General features: G+C 49.2%; 1 protein-coding gene across 2 annotated transcripts in view; it reads left to right on the top strand.

The window, feature by feature from the left end:
* Positions 1–17,589, top strand: part of LRIG1 (leucine rich repeats and immunoglobulin like domains 1) — a 191,278-nt gene that overhangs the window by 164,529 nt on the left and 9,160 nt on the right. For both annotated transcript variants that reach the window (XM_070738181.1, XM_070738182.1), the window contains exons 13-16: positions 2,743–3,063; positions 7,612–7,893; positions 12,328–12,747; positions 15,717–15,842. In XM_070738181.1, the coding sequence (XP_070594282.1) occupies positions 2,743–3,063; positions 7,612–7,893; positions 12,328–12,747; positions 15,717–15,842 (1,149 nt within the window). The remainder of the gene's footprint in view (positions 1–2,742; positions 3,064–7,611; positions 7,894–12,327; positions 12,748–15,716; positions 15,843–17,589) is intronic.

Here is a 17,589-nt window from a genome sequence, read left to right as displayed (position 1 = left end):
GACATGGGGGGGCTTGCTAGCACCCCCCCAAACCCGGGTTGGTGGTTCGTTGGGTGCTAGCGAGCCCCCCATGTCGGCTGCGACGTTGTAAAACACCCGCGCCGCCCCCAATCTTCGGCTCCTCGCTAGCGCTGCGGAAGTTAAAAACACCATCTGCACATGCGCAGATGGTGTTTTTACTTCCGCAGCGCTTCTTCGTGAAAACCCGCTCGTTGCGGGGGGTCCTGGAACGGAACCCTCGCAACGAGTGGGGGATCACTGTACTATAATTTTTCATTTGGCTGCTTACTGAATTGACATTCTGTGTAGCTTTATATAAGAGATGCGTGTATCTCTTATATGTATACCACACCTCTCTCTCACACACACACACACACACCATTTTTCTGCATGCCTTGGAATTATTAAATTAGTGGTAAGTCATGGAAAAGTAGTTTTTAGATTTTAAAAAGGATTTTAACATTGTAATTTTGTAATATGTTTTTTGGTTACAATAGGCTATTTTATTGTAAGTTATCCCACAGTTGTTTCTTAGGGCCTGTATCCCCTGTTTCAACTTCCTTCTGGTATTTTTCGGAAAGTCTATTACTGTTCAACTTAACTTCACGCAAAGGGAAACAAGCAGTAGTAGTCACATAAATACAAATATTGTAAATGCATGTATTAGGAAACTGATAGGAAAATAATAAGAAAGTGAACGCAAGAACAAGGGGGCACAATCTGAGGTTAGCTGGGGGAAAGATTAGAAGTAACGTGAGAAAATATTTTACTGAAAGAGTAGTAAATGCTTGGAACAAACTTCCAGCAGACGTGGTTGATAAATTCACAGTAACTGAATTTAAACATGCCTGGGATAAACATATATTCATCCTAAGATAAAATACAAGAAATAGTATAAGGGCAGACTACATGGACCATGAGGTCTTTTTCTGCCGTCAATCTTCTATGTAATCCTGACTTAACAACTGCAATTGTATCTGGAATTTTACTCATAAGTCATTGTGGTTTTTAAACATGTCACCATGTGACCCGATTTGATTTTATGACCATTTTTACTATGGTCATAAAGGAAGTCATTAAACTAAGCATCTGGTTGTTAATTACGTGGTCATTTAATGAACCATGTGATTGTTTAAGCAAATCTATTCTCCCAAATGGGTGGATTTTGCCAAAATAATTAGCAGGAAAGTTAAATTTGAGCTGGTTGTTCAGAGTCAAAAACACCATCATGCAATCATAAGTAATGTAGCAAAATAACAGAGTTGGAAGGGACCTTGGAGAGGTTGTATGCAGGCATGGGGTGAGGGCATTGCATTGTGGGTGTGGGCTCACTTTTGGCACCCGAGGCAAAAAAGGTTTGCCTTCATTGTTCTATAAAATGCAATGGAGATGGAGAACAGGGATTGAGATAAAGTGTACTATACAGTGGTACCTAAGAATGCCTCTACTGACGAATTTTTCTAGATAAGAACCGGGTGCTCAAGATTTTTTTTGCCTCTTCTCAAGAACCATTTTCCACTTACAAACCCTAGCCTCTGAAACTGTAACAGGAAAAGGCAGGGAGAAGCCTCCGTGGGGCCTCTCTAGAAATCTCCTGGGAGAAAACAGGGCCAGAAAAGGTGGGGAGAAGTCTCTGTGGGGCCTCTCTAGGAATCTCCTGGGAGGAAACAGGGCCGAAAAAGGTGGGGAGAAGCCTCCGTGGGGCCTCTCTAGGAATCTCCTGGAAGGAAACGGCCGGAAAAGACAGGGAGAAGCCTCCATGGGGCCTCTCTAGGAATCTCCTGGGAGGAAGCAGGGCTGGAAAAGGCAGGGAGAAGCCTCCATGGGGCCTCTCTAGGAATCTCCTGGGACGAAACAGGGCCAGAAAAGGCGGGGAAAGCCTCCGTGGGGCCTCTCTAGGAATCTCCTGGGAGGAAATAGGGCTGGAAAAGGTGGGGAGAAGCTCCGTAGGGCCTCTCTAGGAATCTCCTGGGAGGAAACAGGGCTGGAAAAGGTGGGGAGAAGCCTCTGTGGGGGCTCTCTAGGAATCTCCTGGGAGGAAGCAGGGCTGGAAAAGGTGGGGAGAAGCCTCCGTAGGGCCTCTCTAGGAATCTCCTGGGAGGAAACAGGGCTGGAAAAGGCGGGGGAAAGCCTCCGTGGGGCCTCTCTAGGAATCTCCTGGGAGGAAACAGGGCTGGAAAAGGTGGGGAGAAGCCTCCGTGGGGCCTATCTAGGAATCTCCTGGGAGGAAACAGGGCTGAAAAAGGTGGGGAGAAGCCTCCGTAGGGCCTCTCTAGGAATCTCCTGGGAGGAAACAGGGCTGGAAAAGGCGGGGGAAAGCCTCCGTGGGGCCTCTCTAGGAATCTCCTGGGAGGAAATAGGGCTGGAAAAGGTGGGGAGAAGCCTCCGTAGGGTCTCTCTAGGAATCTCCTGGGGGGAAACAGGGCTGGAAAAGGTGGGGAGAAGCCTCTGTGGGGCCTCTCTAGGAATCTCCACCCTCCCTGTGCTTTCCCCAATCACACACATCATTTGCTTTTACATTGATTCCTACAGTAAAAATTTCTTGTTACAAACTTTTCTACTTAAGAACCTGGTCACAGAATGAATTAAGTTCATAAGTAGAGGTGCCACTGTATTTGAATTTCATTGTCGGAGATTAGCTGAAATGGATTGCTTTTCTTAATGATAGCCAATGGAAGCTCTCTGGCATGTTTGGATAGCCTTGCATCCTTTTAAAGAAGAGACGGTTTATTTCTTTTCCAGATGATTTTCCCAAACCCAAAATTATTGTCGAACCGGAAACTACCATCTCTGTCCTTGGCAAAGACATCCGCCTAACGTGCTCCGCAGCCAGTAGCAGCAGCTCTCCGATGACTTTTGCCTGGAAGAAGGACAGTGAGATTCTGCACCACGCCGAGATGGAGAACTTTGCCCACGTCCGTGCCAGGGACGGGGTGGTGATAGAGTACACTACCATTCTGCACCTGCGCCATGTCACTTTTTCCCACGAGGGACGCTACCAGTGCATTATCACCAACCATTTTGGCTCTACCTATTCTCAGAAAGCTCAGCTTATTGTTAATGGTGAGTGAGGGGTAAAAATGTGGCTTGAACAAGAGCTGGGGTGGCGCAGTGGTTAGAGTGCAGCACTGCAGGCTACTTCAGCTAACTACTAGCTGTAGTTCAGCAGTTCAAATCTCACCAGCAGCTCAAGGTTGACTCAGCCTTCCATCCTTCCGAGGTGGGTCAAATGAGGACCCGGATTGTTGGGGGCAATAGGCTGATTCTGTAAACTGCTTAGAGAGGGCTGTAAAAGCACTATGAAGTGGTATATGCTGTTGCTACTGGTATATGCTGTTGCTATTGCATTAGAGAAATTAACTTTTTTCCTATTCTTACTATAATGCTGTGAAGCAGCTTCTTTTATCTCAAAAATCTTGCAGGTATGTGAACCTCCGAGTAGCTGACATTCTCCAGCTAGGGTTTGATGAGTTTCTGAGCATTAAAAGCACATACCTCTGGAGGCACCCAACCTGGAGAAAGTGATCTAAGCCTCTCTCCTTCTAGATGTAAATATTAGAGCAGTGTTTCTCAACCTTGAAAACTCGAAGTTGTGGGTAGGCTTCCACTCACAAGAATTGTTGACTGGGGAATTCTGGGAGTGGAAGTACGCACATCTTAAACTGTCAAGGTTGAAAACCAATGTGTTAAACAAAAAGGGGAATGACTCCAAAGTGTTGTGAACACGAATAATAATTCCTTTCTAATTTATGGCACAAAGGATTGCTTTGCCATTGTGTAAAAACTATTCTCTTGCGTAAGTGGTGAGATTTAAGATGCATCAGCTTTATAAACATTGGTTTGGCTCACTGGGATTTTTCCCATTGCCTTCATCTAAGTGTTAGTCTGACACTTCTTATATTGACGCAAAACACTCCTTTGGAGTCCTGTGTTTTAATTGAATAACATCATAGGGTCTTTAAGCTCCACTGAATGAAGAGGTTGAGGTCTGTGGTCAAATTGCACCCCTATAAATTTCCTCCCTCCCTCCCCTCCTTCTTTCCTTCCCTTCTCCCTCCCTCCCTATTTCTTGCCTTCCTTCCCTCCCTCCCTTCCTTTTCCCTCCCCTCCCTCCCTCCCTTCCCTCCTTCCTTCCTTCTTTCCTTCCCTCCTCCCTCCCTCCCTATTTCTTGCCTTCCTTCCCTCCCTCCTTTCCTCTTTCCTTCCTTCCTTCCTTTCCTCCCTCCCTTCCTCTTTCTTTCCTTCTTCTCTCCTTCGCTCCTCTTCCTTCCTTCCTTCCTTCCTTCCTTCCTTCCTTCCTTCCTTCCTTCCTACCTACCACCTCACAATCTTGCTGCTTAATGCCAGGTCGGTGGTAAATAAAGCTCTCCTCATCCGGGATCTGATCCTGGATGAGGAGGCCGACCTGGCTTGTATTACTGAAACCTGGCTGGGCCCGGAGGGAGGTGTTCCTCTCTCTGAAATTTGCCCAGCCGGGTTTCAGATATGGCATCAACCTCGACCCCAGGGAAGGGGGGGAGGAGTGGCTATTATAGCCAGGGAGAGCCTATGCCTGCGTGGACTCATTGCTCCGAGTCTCTCTTGCTGAAGTTGGACTTAGGGGTTCAGGTGGGCTTATTTCTCACGTACCTGCCTCCCAGCTGCGTGTCAACAGCCCTGCCTGTGCTACTCGAGGAGGTAGCCGGGTTGGCGGTGGAGTTCCCCGGACTCATTGTCCTGGGGGACTTCAACCTGCCGTCACTCGGCGAAACCTCTGGGCTGGCACAGGAGTTCATAACCACCATGACAGCCATGGACCTGACTCAAGTAGTACAGGGTCCGACTCACGAGGGAGGGCATGCACCTGACATGGTATTCCTTTCCAAGCAATTGAGAAATGGTCTGAGACTAAGGGGCTTAGAAGCATTGCCTTTGTCATGGTCAGACCATTTTCTACTACGGCTTGACTTCCTGGCTCCAATCCTTCCCCGCAGGGAGGCGGAACCAATGAAGATGTTCCGCCCCAGACGCCTGATGGACCCAGAGGGCTTTCAGACGGCGCTTGGGGTTATTCCAGAGGCCCTCATCCACAGTTCGGCGGAGTCTCTTGCGGAGGCCTGGAACACGGCTGCTGCAGAGGCTCTTGACTGGATTGCGCCTTTGCAACCTCTCCGTGGCGCTAGACCCCGTAGAGCCCCATGGTTCAACGAGGAGCTCCGGGAGTTGAAACGCCAAAAGAGACGTCTAGAGAAGCTATGGAGGAAGAGTAGGTCTGAATCTGATCGAACACTTGTAAGAGCTTTTATTAAGACTTACAAAGTGGCGCTCAAGGCGGCAAGATGCGCGTACCATGCCGCCTTGATTGCATCAGCGGAATCCCGCCCGGCCGCTCTGTTTAGGGTGACCCGCTCCCTTCTTAACCAGGGGGGAGTTGGGGAGCCCTTGCAGAGTAGTGCCGAGGAGTTTAACACGTTTTTCGCTGATAAAGTCACTCAGATCTGGGCCGACCTCGACTCCAATTGTAAAACAGAGTCGACTGACAATGAGTCAGTCGAGGTGACTGGAGCACGTACTTGTCCACCTGTCTGGGAAGAGTTTGATCTGGTGACACCTGATGAAGTGGACAAGGCCATTGGAGCTGTGCGTTCCGCCACCTGTCTACTGGATCCGTGTCCCTCCTGGTTGGTCTCGGCCAGCAGGGAGGTGACATGGAGCTGGGCCCAGGAGATTACCAACGCTTCCTTGGGGAGGGGAGTTTTTCCAACACTCTATAAAGAAGCGCTCGTGCGCTCCCTCCTCAAGAAGCCTTCCCTGGACCCAGCCGTACTTAATAACTATCGTCCAGTCTCCAACCTTCCCTTTATGGGGAAGGTTGTCAAGAAGGTGGTGGCACTCCAGCTCCAGCGGTCCTTGGAAGAAGCCGATTATCTAGGTCCCCGGCAGTCGGGTTTCAGGCCCGGTTACAGCACGGAAACCGCTTTGGTCGCGTTGATGGATGATCTCTGGCGGGCCCGGGACAGGGGTTTATCCTCTGTCCTGGTGCTCCTTGATCTCTCAGCGGCTTTCGATACCATCGACCATGGTATCCTTCTGCACCGGTTGGAGGGGTTGGGGGTGGGAGGCACTGTTCTCCAGTGGTTCTCCTCCTACCTCTCTGGCCGGTCGCAGTCGGTGTTAGTGGGGGGTCAGAGGTCGGTTCCGAGGTCTCTCCCTTGTGGGGTGCCTCAGGGGTCGGTCCTCTCCCCCTTGCTATTTAACATCTACATGAAACCGCTGCGTGAGATCATCCAAGGACATGGGGTGAGGTATCATCAATATGCCGATGATACCCAGCTTTACATCTCCACCCCATGCCCAGTCAGCGAAGCGGTGGAAGTGATGTGCCGGTGCCTGGAGGCTGTTGGGGCCTGGATGGGTGTCAACAGACTCAAACTCAACCCGGATAAGACGGAGTGGCTGTGGGTTTTGCCTCCCAAGGACAATCCCATCTGTCCGTCCATTACCCTGGGGGGGGAATTACTGACCCCCTCAGAGAGGGTCCGCAACCTGGGCGTCCTCCTCGATCCACAGCTCACATTAGAAAACCATCTCTCAGCTGTGGCGAGGGGGGCGTTTGCCCAGGTTCGCCTGGTGCACCAGTTGCGGCCCTATCTGGACCGGGACTCATTGCTCACAGTCACTCATGCCCTCATCACCTCGAGGTTCGACTACTGTAATGCTCTCTACATGGGGCTACCTTTGAAAAGTGTTCGGAAACTTCAGATCGTGCAGAATGCAGCTGCGAGAGCAGTTATGGGCTTACCTAGGTATGCCCATGTTTCACCATCACTCCGCACTCTGCATTGGCTGCCGATCAGTTTCCGGTCACAATTCAAAGTGTTGGTTATGACCTTTAAAGCCCTTCATGGCATCGGACCAGAATATCTCCGAGACCGCCTCCTGCCGCACGAATCCCAGCGACCGATTAGGTCCCACAGAGTGTGCCTTCTCCGGGTCCCGTCAACTAAACAATGTCGGTTGGCGGGCCCCAGGGGAAGAGCCTTCTCTGTGGCGGCACTGGCTCTCTGGAACCAACTCCCCCCAGAGATTAGAACTGCCCCTACTCTCCCTGCCTTCCGTAAACTCCTTAAGACCCACCTTTGCCGTCAGGCATGGGGGAATTGAAACATCTCCCCCTGGGCACGTTTAATTTATACATGGTATGCTTGTGTGTGTGTCTGTTAGTATATGGGGTTTTTTAAATCTTTAAATATTTTAATTAATTGGATTATTATGATTTGTTTCACTTGTTGTGAGCCGCCCCGAGTCTTCGGAGAGGGGCGGCATACAAATCCAAATAATAAATAAATAATAAATAAATAAATCCCTTGCAGGGCAGAGTGTGGGCAACTGAATGGAACTGAGTGTTTTCTGCCCGGATGCCCTTCCTGTTACCAATGTGGAGTTTGTTTCACGAGATACATTCCCAGTGTACCTAGAGAGAGAAATACCTGTCTCTACCTAGGATCAAACACACACAGCCTCCTGATTGTGAGGCAAGAGCCGCTACACCACTCCCTATTTGCACTCGAGATGCCCAGCCAATATTCTTCACCATCTTGAGGATACAACCGCTCTCTTTATTTTCCGCAGTGCTGCCGACTTTCCTCAAAACTCCCTATGACATTGCGGCCCGTACTGGAACAACGGCTCGGCTGGAGTGTGCTGCTCGCGGGCATCCCCTTCCGCAGATTGCCTGGCAGAAGGACGGAGGGACAGACTTCCCTGCGGCTCGAGAGCGTCGCATGCACGTCATGCCCGACGACGACGTCTTTTTCATCACCGATGTGAAGCTAGACGACATGGGCGTCTACAGCTGCACCGCTCAGAACTCTGCCGGTTCTGTGTCAGCCAACGCCACCCTGACCGTGCTGGGTAAGTAATGCTTATGGATCAAAGAAAAGTGTGCCGATTGTCTTTACTGGGGGGGGTGGGGGGGTGGAGGGGGGGGGAGGGGAGAACAATACAGTGATCCCCCGGTTATTGCGTCCCCGACCATTGCGAACAGGGTAATTCGCGATTTTTCAACCCGGAAGTCAAAATACCATCTACGCATGCGTGCCGGGCACGCATGCGTAGATGGCAGCGGCTTCCCTGGGTCTTCCCCCTCTTGCTGGCGTCAGCGAGGAGTTTCCCCACCGCCCACGCAAACTCCTCGCTGCCGCTCGCCCGCCCTTCGCCTGCCCACGCCCTTCGCTCCCCCCTCTTGCTGTCGGGAGGGCGAGAAGCCCTCCCCAGCACCCGCTCGCCCGCCCTTCGCCCTGGCGGAGAAATTCCAGCCCCCACCTGGTCCCGCCCGATCCTCCTCCCTGAGGCAGCTCGCCCTCCCATGGCCGCTTCCTCCACCCTCTATTGCAAGCCTCTCTCCTCCCATATTCTGCCCCCCTCCCAGCTTCCAAGCCGCATTCGCCTTCCTCCGCCACCACCAGCATCCAGCTCCCGGCCAAGCAGCCAGGAAAGCCGAGCCGGGCGTGGCGGGGAACATCGGCGCGGGAGGCAGGAGACGGCCGCCGTCACCGCCATACGCGGCTCGGCTTCCCTGGCTGCTGCTCCGGTCGCCCGATCGTCTCCTGCCTCCCGTGCCGATGTTCCCTGCCAAGCCTGGCTCGGATTCCCTGGCTGCTTGGCCGGGGGGGGGGCTCGGCCGAAAGGAGCTGGAGACACAGAGCTGAACACACCCCTTCATCCCCAAAGGCCGGCCTTTTTGTCTGGGAGGGAAGATGACGTGCCGGTGGCACAGGGGCGAGGGGCGGGAGGCAAATCGCTGCGTCTCCAGCCCCTTTTGGCCGAGCCCCCCCCCCTCCGGCCAAGCAGCCAGGGAAGCCGAACTGGGCTTGGCGGGGAACATCGGCACGGGAGGCAGCTTCTGCCGGACATGGGCAATGGGCGGGACAGAGAAGCGGGGAGAATCAGGAGGCTCCTTTGGCAGCTGGGGGCTGCCTGGCTTTGTTGTTTTGGCTGCAGCGGGTGCCAGGCAGCCTCCAGCCGCCAAAGGAACCTCCTGATTCTTCCCGCTTCTCTGTCCCGCCCATTGCCCGTGTCCGGCAGAAGCTGCTGCCTTATTGCTCTTTGCCGGCGGGATGCAAAGTGCTGGGGTGGGAGGGTGTCCTGACAGCCCCCCCCACCCATATGCTTCGCCTCCCGCCGGGCAAGAGCGCTCGGGTGGCAACTTCTTCTAGATACGGGCGATGGGCGGGACAGAGAAGCGGGGAGAATCAGGAGGTTCCTTTGGCGGCTGGAGGCTGCCTGTCACCCGCTGCAGCCAAAACAACAAAGCAGGGCAGCCCCCAGCTGCCAAAGGAGCCTCCTGATTCTCCCCGCTTCTCTGTCCCGCCCATTGCCCGTATCTAGAAGAAGCTGCCACCCGAGCGCTCTTGCCCGGCGGAAGGTGAAGCATTGGGGTGGGGGGGCTGTCAGGACACTCCCCCACCCCAGCACTTTGCATCCCGCCGGCGAAGAGCAATCAGGTGACGGAAGGCAGCCGCTTGGGCCGAGAGGAGCCGGCCTTGATCCGCCAACGCGCGCTACGATCTTCCGGGCCAGCCAGGCTCAGCGGATCAAGGCCGGCTCCTCTCGGCCCAAGCGGCTGCCTTCCGTCACTGAGCCTGGCTCGCCCGGAAGATCGTAGCGCGCGTTGGCTGCAGCGGCGAGCGATTTCGCCGCCGGTGCAGCCAACGCGCGCTACGATCTTCCGGGCGAGCCAGGCTCAGTGACGGAAGGCAGCCGCTTGGGCCGAGAGGAGCCGGCCTTGATCCGCCAACGCGCGCTACGATCTTCCGGGCCAGCCAGGCTCAGCGGATCAAGGCCGGCTCCTCTTGGCCCAAGCGGCTGCCTTCCGTCACTGAGCCTGGCTCGCCCGGAAGATCGTAGCGCGCGTTGGCTGCAGCGGCGAGCGATTTCGCCGCCGGTGCAGCCAACGCGCGCTACGATCTTCCGGGCCAGCCAGGCTCAGCGGATCAAGGCCGGCTCCTCTCGGCCCAAGCGGCTGCCTTGATCCGCTGAGCCTGGCTCGCCCGGAAGATCGTAGCGCGCGTTGGAGACAGGCTTTGAGTTTTGGCTGCGGGGCGAGGGAGTTAGGAAAGTCCTACTTCTCCCCCCGCAGCCAAAACTCAAAGCCTGTCTCCTGCTGCCCGGTTTAGCCAGGACACGAGCGGCGAAATGACTTGGAGGAATGGTTTCAGCTTCACATTCCTCCAAGTCATTTCGCCGCTCGTGTCCTGGCTAAACCGGGCAGCAGGAGACAGGCGGTGGGCTGGGAGCCGCAGGCGAAAGGAGCTCGGGCATTGTTCTCCGGACCCCGCCCGCAGCCTGGAGAGGGAAAGGGCCGCCGCGGGGCTGAGCGGGCGGGGTCCGGAGAACAATGCCTGGCGCCGCGCTCCGATGCCCGAGCTCCTTTCGCCTGCGGCTCCCAGCAGCACTTTGAATCCAGCAGCTTCTGCTGGATACGGGCGGTGGGTGGGACGAGCAGCGTGGAAGCCAGGGGCTGTGGCAGCTCGCCCCCCCCATCGCCCGTATCCAGCAGAAGCGGCGGGATTCAAAGGGATTCAAGGCTAACTTCTGCGCTTGGCTTGAGGACTCAGCTCGGAAGCTGCACGGGTGTTTTAAAAGGTCTCCGCCGGCATGGGGGGCTTCCTACCACCTCTCGAACCCCCAACTCGGGTTTGGGGGGGTGCTAAGAAGCCCCCCATGCCGGCGGAGACCTTTTAAAACACCCGTGCAGCTTCCGAGCTGAGTCCTCAATCTTCGGCTCCTCGCTAGCGCTGCGGAAGTAAAAATACCATCTGCACATGCGCAGATGGTGTTTGTACTTCCGCAGCGCTACTTCGCGAAAACCCGCTCGTTGCGGGGGTTCCTGGAACGGAACCCTCGCAACGAGCGGGGGATCACTGTATTTCCAAAAGGATCCCCTAGAGCAGGGATCTCAAACCCGCGTTGTCACATTGCCACCTGATATATCACCACTTTTTCCCCCTTCGCTAAAACCGGGGAGGGGGGCATGGCCAGTGCGTGTTGTATCTGTCCTGCAGGCCGCAAGTTTGACACCCCTGCCCTAGAGAAGTAGATTGAAAATTAAGAGGATGAAATTTAAGGAGGCAAAATTTAAAAATCAGGAGCAATAAATCAAGTGGGTAAGGATAGGATACGGGACAAATGCCTGCATTTGCCAAGCATCCAAAATTTATCTGTCTGTCTGTCTGTCTGTCTGTCTGTCTGTCTGTCTGTCTGTCTGTCTGTCTGTCTGTCTGTCTCTATCTATCTGTCTATCTGTCTATCTGTCTATCTATCCATCCTGCTCAAAAAATAAAAGGAACACTTAAACAATATAACTCCAAGTAAATCAAACATCTGTGAAATCAAACTGTCCACTTAGGAAGCAACACTGATTGACAATTTCACATTCTGTTGTGCACATTTAACTTAGTACAGAACAAAGTATTCAATGAGAATATTTCATTCATTCAGATCTTGCATGTGTTATTTGAATGTTCCCTTTATCTTTTGAGCAGTATATTTATCTATTTATTTATTTGGTTGGTTGGTTGGTTGGTTGGTTGGTTGGTTGGTTGGTTGGTTGGTTGGTTGGTTGGTTGGTTGGTTGGTTGGTTGGTTGGTTGGTTGGTTGGTTGGTTGATTTCTATGCCGCCCTTCTCCTGAGACTCAGGACAAGTAAATACAAAACATGTAAGAAATCTAATATTAAAATACTCTAAAAGACTTAAATACCAAAACATATAATTTACATTATAAAACCCCAATATATTTAAAAAGCCAATGATCCACATTCATCCCATCGTTCGGTCAAATGTCAAGGTAGATGTTAAAATTTCACTAGCCCCAGGCCTGCCAGCAGAGGTGCGTTTTTAAGGCCTCATGAAAGACTGGGAGGGTGAGGGCAGTACGAATCTCTGGGGGAAATTGATTCCAAAGAGCCGGGGCCACCACAGAGAAGGCTCTTCCCCTAGGCCCCGCCAAACGGCATTGCCTGGTTGACAGGACCTGGAGAAGGCCAACTCTGTGGGACCTGACCGTACGTGGTATGCATGAGGCTGAAGATGATTTTGATTTTGTGATGGAGGTGGTGTGTGTGTGAGGGGGGAGAGACTTAGCCATCGTAATTCTGGAACTAGGTTACAAGTACTGTTAAGTCAGCTAAGTGACTAGTCATTAAGTGAGGACTACTTGGAGTTCAGAATGGAAGAGTGTGTATCTTTGTAAAAGAACCCTGAATGTCAGAATGGTCCTTCCTATGTCGTCAGAAGTAGGATGATGTCATTTATACAGTATCATTTCTTTTTGATAATCTTGCAGAGACTCCGAGTTTGGCTCATCCCTTGGAAGACCGCGTGGTGTCTGTCGGTGAAACGGTGGTCCTGCAATGCAAAGCGACCGGAAGCCCACCCCCACGCATTAACTGGCTGAAGGGTGACCAGTCCCTGACTGTGACCGACAGGCATCACTTTACTCCAGGCAACCAGCTGCTTATTGTCCGCAATGTGGTGTTGGAAGATGCTGGGAAGTACACGTGTGAAATCTCAAATACGGTCGGAACCGAGCGGGCGCACAGCCAAGTGAGCGTCTTGCCTTCAATTGGCTGCCGGAAAGACGGAACCACTTTTGGAATCATGACGATTGCTGTCGTCTGTAGCATCGTTTTAACGTCTCTGGTTTGGGTCTGCATCATCTATCAGACCAGAAAGAAGAGTGAAGAATACAGCGTCACTAACACAGGTTAGTCCAAAACATTGTTTTCGGTTGCAAGGACACTACGTCATAAGAAATAACATTCTCGTCTCCACTGAGGTTTTTCTTCTGATTCTTTTTTTTTTAATGATTTATTTATTTATTTATTTATTTATTTATTTATTTATTTATTTATTTTGTCCAATGCACAATACATATTGAAGAGGATAGACATGAATTATTATATATAAAGAAAGGATATAAAAGTCCAATACACAATGAGGGTTTTAGTGGGTATATATTAATATACACATAGTAAAATACATGATGAAGGTTATAGAGGAGATACTCATAGTAAAATATATCTAAGAAATAATAGAAAAGAAGATATAGGAATAGAATATATCAATGAAAGAATAGAAGAAGAGATATAGGAATAGAGGAAAGGTATATAGGAGATATAGGAGAGCAATAGGACAGGGGACGGAAGGCACTCTAGTGCACTTGTACTAGCCCCTTACTGACCTCTTAGGAATCTGGATAGGTCAACCGTAGATAATCTAAGGGTAAAGTGTTGGGGGTTTGGGGATGACACTATGGAGTCCGGTAATGAGTTCCACGCTTCGACAACTCGGTTACTGAAGTCATATTTTTTACTGTCAAGTTTGGAGCGGTTAATATTAAGTTTAAATCTGTTGTGTGCTCTTGTGTTGTTGTGGTTGAAGCTGAAGTAGTCGCCGACAGGCAGGACGTTGCAGCATATGATCTTGTGGGCAATACTTAGATCTTGTTTAAGGCGTCTTAGTTCTAAACTTTCTAGGCCCAGGATTGAAAGTCTAGTCTCATAGGGTATTCTATTTCGAGTGGAGGAGTGAAGGGCTCTTCTGGTGAAGTATCTTTGGACATTTTCAAGGGTGTTAATGTCTGAGATGCGATATGGGTTCCAAACAGATGAGCTGTATTCAAGGATGGGTCTGGCAAAAGTTTTGTAAGCTCTGGTAAGTAGTGTGAGATTGCCAGAGCAGAAGCTACCTAGGATTAGATTTACAACTCTTGAAGCCTTCTTGGCTATATTGTTGCAGTGGGCTTTGGCACTTAAATCTTTTGTTATTAGTATACCAAGGTCTTTAACCGAGTGGGGATTATCTGTGATAATTTGATTATTCAGTTCGTATTTGGAGTTCACATTCTTCTTCCCAATGTGTAGGACAGAGCATTTGCTAGTTGAGATTTGGAGTTGCCATGTGTTAGACCACTCAGAAACAGCGTCAAGGTCTTTTTGGAGAGTAGTTGTGTTATCGGTGGTGTTGAAGAGTTTTACATCGTCGGCAAAGAGGACACAGTTGCTTGTGATGTAATCGCAAAGGTCATTGATGTAGAGAATGAAGAGCGTTGGTCCCAGTACACTACCTTGGGGAACACCGCTTTTAACTGGGACGGGGGTGGATATGGTGCTTCCTATTTTGACCACTTGTTGTCTGTTTGATACTGGCCAGATGGCCTCCCTGATGCTTCATCTCCATGCTTGAAAAGCAACTTTGTCCTTTGGCATATATAGTGGGTGTTTCCAAGTGGAATTGCTAAGTATTTGCGTAACTTGTAGGTTTGTCTTCACACATTCCAACCCATCCCTCCAGGAGATTTGCACATTCCCTAAGCTTCGCTTTGTGTACCAGCAGTTTTGGCTATTATGCTAAAGATATTTTGAAGCGCAGCTTTGTAGAAAGGCTTCTTTGCTCAAAAATTGAAGTGCTGTTAAAATACCTGCTATGATGCTCTTTTCCCATAAAATTGGTCAGTTCGGAAATCATTTGAACATAAGCTTTGTCACTATCTGATGCTTGTTAATCCCTGTGCTCTCACCTCTATCAAAGATAATCTACTTGCCAACCAAGAGGGGATATTACCTAAAAATGAAAACTGCCCTATCTCAGAACCGTAAAAGAGAAGGCGTGTTTTTTGGGTTGGTTATGTGATATATAACTTGTAGTCCTTTGGTACAGGCAAGAGTTGTTGCTCTTGAAATGTGACTCCAAAGGGGATGCACACCTTATTTCTTAATATAACCATGAGTCATCCCTCAGCTCATTTTTATGACACATGATTGGGCTAGCAAGTTAAGAGCAAATCAGTGGCATCCTCTCTTCATTAGGGATGCAGTGGGAATATCTCACTTAACTTTATAATGACAGGAGTAAATGTTTAGGACAGCCCCCAGAATGCTGCTTTACTTATTTCTGTAACCTATAAGAGGCTTTCCTGGTTAATGTCATATCCAGACATCATTTACCATATTTTTCAGAGTATAAAACGCACCCTTTTCCTCCCTAAAAGGGGCTGAAAATTTGAGTGCATGTTATACTCCGAATGTAGCTTTTCGGAAGCTTTTTTCCCCCAGCCCTAACTGGGTGCTAACAATCTTCCCAGCTTCCTGTTCCTTCAGAAGAAGGTTTTTTCCTGCCCCAAGTCTTTGCAGGCTTGCTTTCATTCCTACTCCCTCTGAAAAAAGGCCTTTTCAGCCCTAACGTGGTGCTAACAATCTTCCTGACTTGCAGCATTTATTTTTATTGCTACTCCATTTGAATCAGTTTTTTCTGCTTGTTTTCATTCCTGCTCCCTCTGAAAAAGGTTTTTTCAGCCCTAACCAGGGATCAAATAATGTGCTGAAGCTGAACAGATTCAGGACACTAACCAGATGAATATCTGGTGGGTAGATTCTCCCCTCCTTTATTTTCCTCCCCCCAAAGTAAGGTGCATATTATATTCTGGTGCCTTTTATACTCCGAAAAATACGGTAATATTGTATTTGGGAATATAATGGTGCCTGGAACCAGTCTCTACACAAATCCCAGTTTGTTTAGATCAGGATTAGATATTTATGACAACTTTATGACCTGTGGATTTCAGCTCCCAGAATTCCTGAGCCAGCGTGTTTTCTGTTGTTTTTGAATTCCAACACTGTTGCTAACATTGTGACATTGATTCTTTACTTTTCTCTCTTTTTCCTGTTTTTCAAGATGAGACTATTGTACCCCCTGACGTGCCAAGCTATCTGTCCTCCCAGGGAACACTTTCAGACCATCAGGAAATAGTTGGGAGAGTGGAGAACGGCCAGCAGCCCAATGGTCAAATCCAGAGCAATGGTATGTTTTGGGGAGGGAAACAGTGTTGTATCACTGTTGTTTTGGGTTTTTTTGCAAGAAACACAGGCCAAAAACTCATAACTAAACTTATTAAAACTATTACAAATTGCTTTTCTGTTCAGAAAAAAACCTCAGCAGTTTCTTCTGTTCTTCAAAGGGCTTAGACAACTGTCAGGTAGCTGACACATAACCAAAGAGAAGAAAACAGGTAGGGTAAAGTAAACAGCAGCCTATATTTGCAGTTTTGCCTAAGGAGGAAAAAACCTTAAATCTGTAGAGTTTATCACTGATCGTCAGATCATTTCTGTATATATACAGTTAGTCCTCAACTTACAACAGTTCATTTAGTGACTGTTCAGAATTACAATGCCACTAAAAATAAGTGATCGTTGCAGTATCCCCATGATCACGTGATCAAAATTTGGCTGCTGGGCAACTGGCTCACATTTATGATGGTTGGACGATGGATCGTGTGATCCCCTTTTTCGACCTTCTGATAAGCAAAGTCAATGGAAAAGACTGATTCACTTAACAACCCTGTTACTGACGTAACCACTGCAGTGATTCACTTAACCATGGTGGCAATAAAGGTCATAAAATGGGACAAAACTCATTTAACAAATGTCTCACTTAGCAACAGAAATTTTGGGCTCAGTTGTTGTAAATCAAGGACTACCTGTATTTTTTGTGTCTTCTGGTCCATCTAGTCTGCCCTTATACTATTTCCTGTATTTTATCTTACAATGGATATATGTTTATCCCAGGCATGTTTAAATTCAGTTACTGTGGATTTACCAACCACGTCTGCTGGAAGTTTGTTCCAAGCATCTGCTACTCTTTCAGTGAAATAATATTTTCTCATGTTGCTTCTAATCTTTCCCCCAACTAACTTCAGATTGTGTCCCCTTGTTCTTGTGTTCACTTTCCTATTAAAAACACTTCCCTCCTGAACCTTATTTAACCCTTTAACATATTTAAATGTTTCGATCATGTCCCCCCTTTCACTTCTGTCCTCCAGACTATACAGATTGAGTTCATTAAGTCTTTCCTGATAGCCCGTCTTTAGACCTGTTCCACCATAGCCCGTCTTTAGACCCGTTCAATTTTGTCAATATCTTTTTGTAGGTGAGGTCTCCAGAACTGAACACAGTACTCCAAATGTGGTCTCACTAGCGCTCTATATAAGGGGATCACAATCTCCCTCTTCCTGCTTGTTATACCTCTAACATGTAGTGTTAATACCTCTTTATAAGGCCTTGGTAAGGCCACACTTGGAATACTGCATTCAGTTTTGGTCACCACGGTGTAAAAAGGATGTTAAGACTCTAGAAAGAGTACAGAGAAGCACAACAAAGATGATTAGGGGACTGGAGGCTAAAACATATGAAGAACAGTTGCAGGAACTGGCATGTCTAGTTTAATGAAAAGGACCAGGGGTGACATGATACAGTGTTCCAATATCTCAGGGGTTGCCACAAAGAAGAGGGAGTCAGGCTATTCTCCAAAGCAGCTGAGGGCAGGAGAAGAAGCAATGAGTGGAAACTAAACAAGGAGCGAAGCAACTTAGAACTAAGGAGAAATTTCCTGACAGTTAGAAAAATAATCACCTTGCCTCCAGAATGCACCAACAATGGAAGTTTTTAAGAAGATATTGTCTGAAGTGGTGTAGGGTTTCCTGCCTAAGCAGGAGGTTGGACTCGAAGACCTCTAAGGTTCCTTCCAACTGTGTTATCCTGTTAATACTCAA

This window comes from Erythrolamprus reginae, chromosome 2 (assembly GCF_031021105.1).
Source record: "Erythrolamprus reginae isolate rEryReg1 chromosome 2, rEryReg1.hap1, whole genome shotgun sequence".
Lineage (NCBI taxonomy): Eukaryota > Metazoa > Chordata > Lepidosauria > Squamata > Dipsadidae > Erythrolamprus > Erythrolamprus reginae.
This window is presented reverse-complemented; position numbering and strand designations above follow the sequence as displayed.